Source organism: Ciconia boyciana, chromosome 7, assembly GCF_034638445.1.
Source record: "Ciconia boyciana chromosome 7, ASM3463844v1, whole genome shotgun sequence".
NCBI lineage: Eukaryota > Metazoa > Chordata > Aves > Ciconiiformes > Ciconiidae > Ciconia > Ciconia boyciana.
In genome coordinates this window covers 54,789,584-54,803,306 of record NC_132940.1, presented here as the reverse complement: position 1 = coordinate 54,803,306, position 13,723 = coordinate 54,789,584, and the positions used below count along the sequence as shown (strand labels likewise).

Sequence of the window (13,723 nt, the reverse complement as noted above, 5' to 3'; positions counted from 1 at the left end):
GCCCCTGAAATTACCCTCCGCTGCTCTACCAGCAAGTCTAATCTCCTGAGTCAGTGGGCGAGCAGGCTGGGACAGCATGCTCAGAGAGACACCTGCGAGGGGGCCCAGACAGCCTGGGGAGAGCTGTCCCCACGTAGCCGCAGGCTGGGGCTTCCGCCACTGGCCCTCCCAGTAGTTGCAATGTATTTTTTTGTGGCTTTCCAAACGAGGATCCTGAAATCTGGAGCAGCGTTACAGTGAGGCCAGTGAGCCAGGGAATCACCCAGGAAATCCCCCCTGCCCATCACTGCTGATGAGGGTGGAAGGAGGAGTGATTTCTGCCTCCTATCCTGCCTTCCTTTCCCTGCAGGAGATTCAGACAAGCATGGTTGCTCACCTTGTGTGCTGTCATATATTTGGTACTTCCACTGTTGAGGGTTTATCATGCAACGTGGCTTTGCAAGTGTAAGTGCAAAGGGACCTGGCTCAGTGTCTGTTGCTTTGGGGTCACCAGAACTGCCAAAATTTGTCTGATCCACAGCTCTGCCAGCAACAGTTTCCCTCGCTAAGGTCCTTCCCAGGAGGGGCAAAACCCCACAGTATCAGCTTTGGGATAAGTTGCCCAGAGAGAGGTTTCCTGCCTGTCCCACTAGGACTTGACTGATACCCTTTACCTTCACCCCCTCACCGGGGTTTTAGTGAAGAGCTGCTGAGGTTGTTCCCTGGGTGCCATGTAATGGTAAGGTCTCACTAAAAAATAACATTTCGACGTTAGTGATGTGTTCCAAGGAGAAGAGTCATCTTTGTTATAAAAACTCTCATTTTCCTATGAAAGTAAAATAAAAGAAGAGCTTTCTCAGCTTTTGAAAGCATGGGAAAGCCCCACTTTCTCCCAGCCTTTATAAATTTTGCCCCATTTTTATTTTGGGAAAAAAAGGAGTTTTTTATGCCTCTTGCTTTTTTAACTTCCTATATGTGATCAGTTTCCCCTGAAGGAGAGGAGTGCTGGCACAGGAAGGTTGGGGGACTTTTGTGAAAGTAGAAATTTTTTTAATTTTTTTTCTTTTTACCAAATTAGATGATTGCATTCCTTATTTAGTTAAGCGTTTGTCAGCTGGGGTTTTTGGTGCAAATCAGTGCTTTGAAAGTCTCGCCCCTCAAACACAAACATCTTAATTAAAAAAAAAATGTATGAAATGTTACTTCTTTCCATCCAACTCTATACTTGCAACTGAAAACTACTTTTCTTTATCATATCCATGCCTAGCGTTAAGCCCAGGCTGGGAGCAGTAGTGAAGAGAAGCAGGTAGCGAGGAGTGCCCAGGAAGCAGCATGGGACACAGCATCCTCTTTGCAGTGTTGGAGAGCCGGGGGGATGCAGGAGCTGGAGGAGGAATTACTGTTGCTTCCAGAGACAACGTCCCGTGCCCCGGCTTGAGAGTGCCTGGCAAAGCTACGCAAACAACTCGCTCCTCTGTTTCTCGAGCTGGGGCTCTTCAGCGGATATACAACTGTAGTCTCTGTCATCTGGCAACTTTCATCAGCATTAAAGGAAACATCTATAAAGGAAATACAGTACATTTTAGTCTCTCCCTTGCATTTCCTTGATTGATCAGCAAAGGGAGGAATGTTTCCTCTCTCGCACTCTTTTTTTCACCCCCTTTCTTTTGTCTCCAGATGTTATTGAGGCTCTATTTCAACCCGTTTGCACATGGTAAAACATGTGCCAAAAAGCTGACACAATGTTAAAAAAAAACCAAACCAACAACAAAAAAGCAGAGCATGCTGCAAAAAAAGTATCTGGGACCTTAAATATTGTAGAGCATCACTGACCCCCACTGGGCTGGGACACTCACTGCAGATCACCCAAGCTGGGGACTGGTACCTCATCGATGTGTTGGGCACACGGTCAGATCAACATTTGCCTACATTGCAAGGTGCCTTGCCTGAGGAGGGAGGGGGCAAATGCCTAAAACTTTCCTTTAGGTCCCATACAACTGTTGTAGACCAAACCAAGCCTATATGTGTTCTTTATGTCCATCATGAGTAGAGTAAAAAGGCATTGGCTTAGATTACTGTGAGGGATGTTTTGGTTGGGTGGAAGGAAAGGCTTGCTAGTGGTAAGTTTAGGTACTCACTGAAATTTTTTGCCCAAGTTGTTGGTGAAATCTCTGTTGCTGGAGGTTCTTAGGAACAGGTTAAACAAGTATCTGTCAAGAATGTTATAGAGAGAGTTGATCCTGCCTTCAAGGCAGTAAGACGGTTTCCATGACCTCTCAAGATCCTGTTGAACTTGAATTTTTATAGCTTTGTGGGAAAATCAGGAGTGCTTCTCTCCAAACCTTTATTTTGTGGCAGTGATGCATTGTGGTTGCAATAATTTAGGAAGGTACCTCTACTGCATTGGTAAGCACTCATCATAGTCTGCTTTATATCAGAAACAAGCTAAATTGTCTCGTGTCCCATGGAGTTGAGGAGAGAGTGGTGTAGATGTGTAAGGGACAGGGACCATCACCATATGGATGTTGAAGGAAACACAGGCCTTTCTTCCTCTCTCATTAAACAGAGGACAGTAGCAGAGGCACAAAACTCTTTGTGCTCAGTTGCTACATGGCTCAGCCAGGCTGCCAGAGAGCGACGGTGTGGCCTGCACAGGGAGCATGTTCCTCCTGCCAGGGAGGGGATTCCAGCAGGGCTGGTGCTGGGAGCTCCCTCTGAAATGGAGGAGTTTTCGTCCTGCAAGCATGTCTCACCATCAAGCCTTTTCAGAGATGGCCTTGTGGTTAAAGAGACTAGACTGGGATTGAGAAGATGCAGTTTTAGTTCCTAGCTCTGTCACAAACTCCTTGTGTGACCCTCAGCAAGTTATTTAACCTGTGTGGGTCTCAAGTTCCCCACCTGCATGTTGGGAGTCCTAACAGTCCTCTACCTTCCCCGGGTGTTGGAAAGATTCACCATGAGGGCTAGTGACTGGCTGGGATACTAACCTTGTGGTGAGCAGCACAGAGAAGTGTTCGAAAAGATACAGTAAAGTGTTAGCAGCGTGAGCCTGCACAGTTGCAGTGCATTTGCTGTGTGGAGTGGAAAGAGACCTCCAGGGCATACTGGGAATGTGTCAGGTTTGCAGCCAAGCAAAGTGAGAATATGAAGCTGTATTGTGGTTGGAGGAAAGGGATGCAAACAACAGGAGAGTGCAGCTACTGCTGGACAAGCACAGTACAAATGACAAGGAGGTCACTGCAGGCACCTGTACATCTGGAATACAAGTGCAACGCAGTTAAAGCAGAGTAACCAGGACACAGTAATTAAATCACGGCCTTGGATTTAATTTATGAAGCGTTACAGGCACACGTTGCAGCATGAAGCTCTGTTTACTGTGAAAGATTGTGTTTTCTGACGTCTGCTGAAGAAGAGGGAATTAAGATTGATCTGTCTCGTGTCCAAAGGCTGTGTAAGACAACTGATGCATACAGCCTGCTGCTGTCAAATGGCGAAAATTCAAGCTTGGATCCTGGCACAACAGACCATTGCCAAGGGCTTCCCACTCAGTGAGAAGTCTGAGTTCAAAAGCAAAAAAAAAAGGGTAGGTAAGGAAGGCAAGGATAAGATGAGAAAAATACCATAGTTTCCTACAAAATTCACAAACTACCTTTGGGTTTCCCTTCATACTATTATTGCAGTGCCTTGAGTGCCAAAGTATTGGAATAACTCCAGGACAAATCTCATCAATGCATCTTTCCTTAAGAGAATCACGGTCGGACATGTACCTCCCATGCTCCACAGGAAGGGAATAAACCCTCTCTTGTGGATCAGAGATTCCTATTTTATTCCCTTTGGACAAATCAAGGAACCCAGGACCCGTTGGGTGCTTATGAGTTGCAAGACCTCTACCACGGAAACTTAACTCGATTAAGGTGTACTGGCAGTTACGGTCTGCTATTACACTGTTATCCTAATGGATGAACCTCTGCTCCTGTATCCCTTTAAAATGGAGTAATTGTGCCTGTCTGACATAGGTGCCCTGAGGAATCCCACGTGCTCGGGAAATGCTTGAACACCCTTGGACAAAAGTCACTAGGAAAGAGGAGGGAGGGAGGGGAAAATCTTGTTACATTGTTGACTTATGGTCAACGTTGTCCTCGAAATGCTGTTTTGTCATCAATATTTCTTCATTAGGAATAATGATTTTTCCACATTTACTGCCAGCTGATTCAAAGCCGTCCAAGAGCGGAATGTGTCATGAATCTCTAAAATGCATTCGCTGGCGAACTCTAAACAGAGATGATTAGAAAAATAACACAGCGGAAATACTGGGTGTCTTGAGGCTGCCAGGGGAACTTTTTGCGAGATATTTTGTTCAATGTATTTACATATTTTAAAAATGTTCTTAGTACGCTTTTGTAAAGGCAGTATGCTGTATTTCTTTAGTTCTTTCTTGCATAGCGTATCAGGGCTGCAGTGAGAACCGGGGAATACACTTAGCTGATCAAGGGAAATTGTGTAATTGATAGACACTGAGGATATGACCTTGTGGTATATTCCCACAGTACTGTTAGGTGGGAAACAGTTTTTTCCAGCATGCAGAAGTTTTTGAGATAACATTTTTTTCCCCACATTTCAGCAACTGCAGAACCTTCCTACTTTGACGCTTTTATCAGAAAATTATCCCCTATCTCCTCTCTACATAGAATGCATGCTTTGAATTCATGAGTTTAAGCTTTTTGTAGGGAGAAGGTTTGCACATTTTCTCTCTGCTTTCTTTACTCTTAGTATCTCTAATTATTGCCTGAATTGTCTGTTAGGCACTGGACATCACATAGCAAGAGGCAGTCGGTGCCCCCGACAGCTTAGTGTCTAAGTAAGTATGACAGACAAATAATGCTGTAGCCTAAAAGAGGCTAATGCAATCCTTGGGTGTACAAACAGGAGCATCTCAAGCTAGCTGGAAGGAGTTACATTACCTCTGTATTTGGCTCCAGTGTGATTGCTATCGGAATATTATGCCATAAGCATTAGTATGGCATGTACCTATTCCATCATCCATCTTTAGTGGTAGATGTTTGTCTGATTGGCTCACATTCTTAATCTGACATTTAAAAGTGACTCATGTCCCAGATAAGGTTGGACACCCTGTATCTAATTCCTCATCTCCAGATCACGCCCAGACTCTGGCCAAATCTTAAGAATCTTGCTGAGTAACAGCTCAGATTATGGCCTTTCTTATTCATCTTCAGAGATAAAACCTGCATCCAAGCTCCAGTGACCTTGAATCTCTGCAACATCTTTTTCTAAAAGTGCAATTTCTCCCTGTTCATGCTCAACTAGAATGCAGCTGCAGAAATCACTCTCTAGCTTGTAACTTAGACCAGATCATTCCTGCCTCTTAATCTCTCCTCTGGTTTCATTTCTGCATCATATCAAACAGAAGCTTCTTGTCTTTACTTGCATGCCCTGTAATGACCTGTTCCCACTCTTTTTTCCTCTAGTATTCTCCAGTGACATATCAACTCATCCTTCCCGTCTGCAGGTGTCTATGTTCAATCTTCAAGCACTTATGTTCCCTTTTGTGCTGTCTTTGTCCTTTCCTCAGAAGCGTCCCATTAAACTTCCCTCAAACTCCCTCTGGATCCTCTTTCAAATTCTTCCTTAGCCTTTTCCTTTGCTGGGCTGTCTACAGACTCCTTGTCGTTAGTAAAACATTTAGAGTGCTGAGACCACAATTTTCCTTGCTGACCGGTTTTGTCTGATTGCTTCTTTGTATTTCCTATATATACCCAGTTGTTATTGCTCGTATTAGATTGTAAACTCCTGCAGTCGGGCCCTTCTTTGTGTTCTGTGTTTGCCTAATACCCAGCACAACAGGGCTGTTCCACAATCTGAGTAGCCAGGATCTGTGGCAGTATAAGCAAAAAACATGTAATAGTAGTAATAAAATAACAAGAAGTTAGAAAGTGGCATCATGTGCAATATGAGCTCCTCTCCTCCCTTCCCCCTCTTTCTTCAGATTCGCAATATTTCAAATTTTTTCTACAACAGAAGACAGTAAATGAGGAGGTTTCAGAATAAAGTATAGTAGCTGATGTTGCCTTTCAGCTGCTGAAGTGTTTCCCTGTGATCCACTCAGTAATGATGACATTTCCAGCAGTTTCAGCAGGGAAGCCTCTGTGGGCACCTCTATATGTCCCCCCAAGGTAAGACCAACATGTGGCAGCCAGGCTAGGCTGAAGGAACGTCACGGCCAAGGTTATGAACCTCTTTCATGCAAAAATAGAGGACTCGGGGCTCCCAGCCTTGCTGCCATTGTATCACCTTCTAGTTTTGCTGTTTTCAGATCTTGAAAACGGACCTAAGAAGGGCTGAAGGGGCAAAAGAAGAATGTTGAAATGACATCGTTTCATCTTCGTGCAGTTTAGTACTAATTTTGTCCTTTGTCTTTAAGCTGCCTTTTAAGTGCTGTTTGTCTCTGTGGGAAGCAAATGGGTCACGTTGTTCTATGTTTCTACTGTAATACGCTGCCTGCTATTTTTCTCTTAGATTATTTGTGTAATCTTTTTTGTGCAATCTGTTTGTTCTTGAGTCTTGCAAGCTTTGCCTTTGCTACTTCTTTCCCAATAAGCAGTGTAACTTGTTCTGTATTCACTCATGGGTATTCTGCACACAACAGACTGGGTTATTTCAACCAGTGTGAAAATATTAAAATGGGGAACATGTGTGGGCACTTAATTGTGGTGAGTCTGACCACAAATACCTTCGCCGTTGGTAATTGGCACACAGGAAAAGCAGACCTTTGTTTTGTTTTTATCAGACTTAATGATAGATACATTGTTTTTAGTGGGGTTTTTCTGGTTTTCTAAGGAAATGAGGCTTGTGCAATCACCCTGCCTGTGTGCATGTGCCTGTCTGTTTGTCAGTTCCTCCCTCCCCAATAATGCTTGAAACTAATAGCCATTTTCAACCAAATTTGAGCAAGACGCAGGAGTCGGGGGAAGAAACCTGGTTTTACACAAGTCTTGTGAGTTCCCAGATTGCACCAAAGTCTGCAGAAGGTGCAGCCTCTAACGGCCACATCAGTGCAAGCCAGATCGGTCGTTTATTTGCCCGCGTGCCTTTACATGGATCCAGCCACCTAACTGTAAGCTCCCAAATTTTAATATTTTGGCTTACTTGCTTTTACCCTTCAGGCGAGTGAGTCAGTTGGGGGTGGTGCTAGGCACAGAGCTTGTGTTTAGATTCTCACTGGAGTGGCCATGTCTCATGAAAAACATGGTTTGCTCCAGGCCACAGTGTTACAATTTGCATATAAACTTATGAAAAAGGAAGCTTTCTTTAAGCTTTCCTGTGCGAGAGTTTACAGGAGCATTTCTGTCTGTGTACATAATAGCAGAAGCTGGACTCCTCATAAATGTAGATGGGTTAAGTCTGTCGCTGCCTGAATGGGAATCTTCTGTGGAAAAACCCAGAAAGAGGAAGGAAAGCCTAAGGAAATACCAACTTCAAGGGGAGAAGTTGGCCAAGACTTCTGTTGTGCTGCTCTTTGGTTTGTACCTGGCCACCAGCAGTGTAGTTGGGGAATGCCTCGGAGCCGTGCAGGAATGTAGCCTCAGGGCACCTTTGGGAGACAGAGAAGATGTCTTTATGCCCTTTGCTCAAAGAGAGGACAGAGGTACAAAGGCACCAAGTGATTTGCCAGAGATTACAAGAGTATATATTTGAGTTAGGAAACAGACCCAGATCTCCTGACACAAGAAGTACAGCCAGAAGTATGGTCTACATATAGACAGCTTCTCCAGCAAATGGAGAGATGCCTTGGTCAAAGAGGAAGATAAATGTTGAAGTATACAAGAGCTGGCTAAATTATGAATGTGAGAAGAGGAGGAGGGGAAGAAAAGATTCCCACATGTTCTACTCAGATGTTAACAAAGAAAGCTGAGAAGTGTTTGCATAGACACTACATTATTCCATGTCCAAATGCCTCATAAAAATAATACCGGATGATCACAGAATGGCACACCAGGGAAAATAAATTCTTCAGTGGAATATTCCCTCTGGAAAAACACTGTGTAAAGTAATACACTAATGGCTTTCAATTTCATGTTTTATATATAGAGATATTAACTGCTCCCCAGACGTCTCTTCATATTACAGCCCAGCTACACGAGCAATTTGGAGAAGGCCACGGAGCACACTCAGTCTTGTCCACACACAGGACCAAGCAGTGGTCTCCTGTTGTACGTGCAACTCCTGTGGTGTATACAGTAGGTTTCTTCTGCCTCCTTCCTAGAGCAGTACTGCTCCCGTGATTCTCTCCAGTGGGATTTTTTTTTTCCTCTTCCTAGTCTTCATGGTTTTTTCCATTCTTCCCCCATGCGCTGTAGCCTCACCACCATTCTGGGAACCCTGCATTCCTTCTCTGCTCGTAAAAAAGGAGTCCTCACAAGAAGCGTTACAGTGGAGTGATTAAAGCACAACACTGTCAATCAAAATGCTAATAACAAATTCTAAAGAAAGTTAAGTGTAAAAACAACATTATTAATTCCTTTCTGGGGGGTTTCCAGGCTCGTCTGGATTTATCTGGTGACTTCTCTCTCCACGTTGCTCAGACTGGGAGCTGTTTGAGTCAGGAACTGTCTGTCCTGTATCATGCCAACTACGGTTATGCCATTGTAGCAAATCAGAATGATCTGGGTTCTTTTCCAAGCTTTCCTAATATATCTCAAATGTGTATATATATCATCCTGCAGCATCCTGAGGGATCCAAAAGTAGCTTACATGCTTTGTTCCCTGCATGTAGCCTATTGGAGTCTGGGACAGGCAGGGAAGAAGTTGTGAGTGCGGGGACGTTGATGTTGCACTGCACAAGGACAGCAGCCCTGCTGTTGGAATGATGAGGCATGTCCAAGTCCTTTTAGGAAGTCTTGCAGTATTTGTTTGAAAAGGCCAATAAACACAGACCATAGTATGAGATAACATCATATAGTTGCTGGATTATTATTAGGGACATATTATTTGTATACGCATTTATGAGTAATTCTGTTTTGAACTCAGTCTGCCTTCCTGCTTGCACTTCAGCTCTCACTTCCCTTCCCCTCCTTCCCACCCTCAGTGACCACACCGCTCCACCCATAGAGCCTTGAAGGAGAAGTGCAGGGTCCCAAGACTGAGGACACCACAATTATTGTCAAACTGGACAATACCATTTTGAGTGGGACAAAGCCCCAGACCATAGTTGCTCTGTTGCCTTCAGTGGGGCTCTCCTGCGTAGGGTGGCTGAGGTTGTCCTAAATACGTTACATGACTCTGTGCGTGAATTATTTTGAACACTGATTGCTGGGCAAGGACATCAGACCTGCATAGGATATCCCCATTTTCTAGAACTCAACTGAATGGCAGAGGAAAATTGCAAAGGTGTGCCTTCCATGCACCCTCTTCCATCATCTCTGACCCACAGTCTTCACTAGGAAAATGTCTTTCCCATGATCTCAGAAAACCTCTTTCTCTGAAATCTCATCTTCACTTTAAATCTATCCACCACATAACATTTTCAACAACAATCTGAACAGGGCCGCAAGCCTTTTGTACGTGTGTGTGTGTGCACGTGCAGATTTTTTGTGTGTTATATATTTGTATGTGGCATTAGGGACCTTTTTCAGAAATAGCCAGAGCTCTTACAGCTTGTCTTTACTTAGAGTCCTTACTAGCAGCTTCTGATACACCTTTCTTGAAGTACAGTAAGAGTAAAGTATCCGTACATCAGTTTCTTGAGGAATAGTTTCTGTGCTTTAAACAGACACAATATCTTAATTTGTATTAATCTTCAAACCAAAAAAAAAGTCATTTTTCCATGTAAGAGATGATATTGCACTCTTTGTAATCACTCAGTCTTTAGCTACTACTTTTTATTTAAAATATCAACTACCTCAGCATCAGCACGTTAGCAAGAGCATGAGGATTGATACTGCTATACTGGCAAAAGCGTAAAAAGTTAAATCCTTTTGCCAGTATAATTGGCTCCATTGAGGGAATTGGTTTAAGCTGTACAAGCAAAAACTACTCTTTAAATGGTAACAATTGCACTGCCACCAGGCAGCTTCATGAGGCATCCTACCACAAAATCCTTTCATGTGGAGGCAAGGCTTTAGGCACAGGTTTATCCAATCTAACTGAGGGGCTGAGGATGACTATATAGCTGGGTTAGGTGATAGCTGGATGGTTTGCATCTGGGGCTTAGATTCCTTATGATGATCACTGGCTAGCAGCAGCAGTAGAAGTGATATCTGCAGTCTTGGGAGCCAGTTTCAAGCCTCTCTAGGTCTTTTCATATGGGTCAGTACTACAGTGCCTTCCAGTGGCACAAGATCTTTGCCAGCAGTGGCACAAATTACTCTTCTGTCCCTGTTATCCACTATGTAGTACAGGCATGCAGGAGGACCTTCTCTGCAGTTGAGACCAGGAGCTTCCTTTGACTCGTGTCTTTTCCCTTTGGTGACAGGCCGCTGTGCCCGCTGTGGGGAGAATGTTGTTGGGGAAGGCACTGGCTGCACAGCCATGGACCAGGTCTTCCACGTGGAGTGCTTCACCTGCATGATGTGCAACAACAAGCTGAGGGGACAGCCTTTTTATGCAGTGGAGAAGAAAGCCTACTGTGAACCCTGCTATATTGTAAGTACCTATTCTTGTTTGCACCCTGATTTTAACACACAGATGTCGGAAACATTGATTTCTTTCACTGCTGTACAGTTGCCTTACAGTTAAAACCTGAGAATCCCATGGCAGTACCATGGGCACTAGTTATTCCATGGTCTTCAGAAGAGCTCAGATCTCTTCAGCTTCCTGGGTGAATTTTGTTTCCTGGTCTAACGTATCTCTGAAATGAAGTGGCCAAGGCAGGGGAAAGAGGTGCTTTTTGTGATTATTTCAGGTCTGTATGGAGCAGACTATGCAGTGATTTTTAAGAGGTAGTGTTGCTCTCAGAAGCTTTGTGTTGAGAAGCCTGTTACCAAAAAGCTTACAGACTTTTGGTAAGTCTGTGGTGCCTTCTAAGATTAAGGAGGTGGGATGCAAGATAGCACTAAAACTTCTAAAATCAAGACCTTTGCATTGCATGATGGAAGTCCTTCTACTGAACTAAGGGTCTTTGGATTGGATATCCTTTGAAGCTTATGTTACCGTAAAACTTCATTTCATGTGTCCAACAAGCTCTTATACCAAACAATTAACAGTTGCTCTGAGGAGCTGCACCTTTTAAGAGGCTCCCATAAGAGCTAGTTGGAACCAGTTGCACAGTTGCAAATTAAAGAAACATCACATAACATGCCTGAGGCCTCACCTTGCTGTGACCTTAGCATACAGTATACAGGGATAATCCTTGTAATTTAGAATAAGAAAAGCACCAAAACATTCTTAAAGCGTTGATAGGTCTTTCTCTAAACCCCAATTCAGCGTTCTTTTTATAAACACTGGACCTGAGACCCTTCCAGAATTGGATTTTCACTTCTGAAAGTAAAAATTGATACTTTTCTTGACATTCCTGGCATTCCAATAATAATTAAAGCAATAATATGTGTTTCTGAAAATGCCACCAGTATCCCATTATTCCTTCTGTTTCTGCAGAGCCTTTGCAGTGGGATTATCACTGAAATATTGAATATAAAAAAGGAGGATTCTGTCTTATTTAGAATGGCAGTGATATATGGGCCTTATTAATTGGCTTTTAAAAACTAAATGATCTTTTGATGGAATATGTACCTTTTAAACTGCTTCCATTTTTGTTTGCACTAAAAGGATTACACCATAAAAATTTTAAGGTTAATTTCATGGAAAGTTTGACCATATGCAAAGCACTGCAGACTTTAGGAAGGTGCATTCATAATATGATTGGAGCAACTTTACGTAACTGGAATTAAACATTTCATTGACTTCAGGCTGGAATTGACTTCATCTGCTTGCAGACTGATACTTTCTTTTCCTCTCTTTAAATCAAGCATGCATTCTTCACCACTCATCTGCTTTAGTTTGGGAAAACATCTGCATTAGCCACTGTAGTAATGGTTTAAGATTATTTAATCCCATTACTTATACACTTCATTAGCCTGAGTGAATTGTTGGCAAGGGTTCAGTAAACTTCCTACATTGGGAGATAAAAGGATAAAAAAGGAAAGGGAGAAAGATTCTGTTCCTCGTTTTCTTTCAAATTTATCTTCTATCTATTTAAGGGATAAAGGAATGATAATTGCCTGGTTGCATCTGTGTTTGTACGTTCTGTGATACGGCTTTGCAGCTTTAAGTACAGAGGAAAGAGTAAACGTTTAATAGCTTTCTTTTATATAACCAGAAGGGGCCTTTAAATGTTTATCCATGCAGTCCACAAAAACCTGGCTTAAAGCTTTGGGACTTAACCCAAAACATGTCTGGATCCATCTGCTGCTGCACATGCAGGGGAAAGGATGGCGATGCTGATGGGGCTACGTATGTGTAGCTGGACAGCTGGTACTGTGAGTGGGAAATGGGAAGCAGGAATCTGGCAATCTGATGCAGCAAAGAAAACAAAAACACCCAAGCACACATTAAACTCTTAAATGTGGAAGAAACAAGTGTTGGGAGCCTAAGTCTCGATACCTTTCAGAAAGCTCAGGACTCTGCTGTTCTGAAAGCCAGATCTACAAGGGATCTAGGTACCTGCCATGCTATTGGTTTTAAGCCTGAGGAATTTGTATTGTAGTGCGTATGTCTCATTGATTTTTCAATGAAATGAGGTCTGCATTGGCTTCAGTAGGATGATGAGTGCCTAAGTACACTGAGGGCCTGAGCTAAGCTTGCAAGTTGTCCTTGCAAATGCATTGGGGGCCCTTAAATTGCTGAGGCACAATCTGAATGCTTTTGCCTTCAGATGTGTGATGTGGTCATACTGAAGTCAATGAGAGTTAATGACCTGCTTAAAGTCTAGCCTGTGCTTAAGGATTTTGCTGAATTGTGGCCTCTGATTTTTTTTGGAACTTTCCCAAGTCCCATTATCAGAAAATAACTTGGACACTTGGAGGCCTAGTTCTGTAGGAAATCAATGGGACTGAAGAACCCAGACTCAGATTCCTGTGGACCTGAATTCCCATGAAAGGTGGAGCCTGTGTGACTAGCCCAAGATTCTACAGCTAATCCATGGCTGTGGCCAGCTGAGAAAATGGGATTCTCAGCTGGTATAAATCTGAGTAATTCAATGAAGCTTGTTTACTGGTCTACCTAATTCACACTGATTTCTAGCACACATCCCCATTTCCCCAAGTCCAAAACTCTTGACCTGTTATGCAAGCCATTAGGCCAAGCTGCTTCATTTATATAAAGAAAATGAACTATAATATTTGCCTGGTTGTGATATATAAATTCATGAATTCTTTGATTTTTTTTAATAATTCCCTTGTGTAACTTGTGGCCATACGCTCATAAAAACTGTGCATAAAAATAAAAATACACATTTTTCAACAGTTAGAATTGGCTAATCTTCTCAGTTTATTATGTGACTCTTCTTAGTTGTGGTGAAGCCATAATTAAGATTACTGCGAAGAGCTGTATTTAATTAGTTGTTAGTCAATACCAAGCCTAAATAACCTGCAGAGGAGTTGGTCTTTTTGTTTCTGGTTTTGTTTATCAGTGACCCAGTTAAGATGAAATTCCCCAAAAGTCTGAATTAACATGTAAGGACATCAATCACCTGTTTAAAAAAAAATGTTTTTCCTAATGAGAATTTGAGTAC

At 42.9% G+C, this 13,723-nt stretch overlaps 1 protein-coding gene across 7 annotated transcripts in view; it reads left to right on the top strand.

The window, feature by feature from the left end:
* The window catches only part of LPP (LIM domain containing preferred translocation partner in lipoma), a 356,009-nt gene that overhangs the window by 286,479 nt on the left and 55,807 nt on the right, over positions 1-13,723 (top strand). For all 7 annotated transcript variants that reach the window (XM_072868734.1, XM_072868732.1, XM_072868730.1 and 4 more), the window contains one exon: positions 10,469-10,638. In XM_072868734.1, coding sequence (XP_072724835.1) covers positions 10,469-10,638 — 170 coding nt within the window. The remainder of the gene's footprint in view (positions 1-10,468; positions 10,639-13,723) is intronic.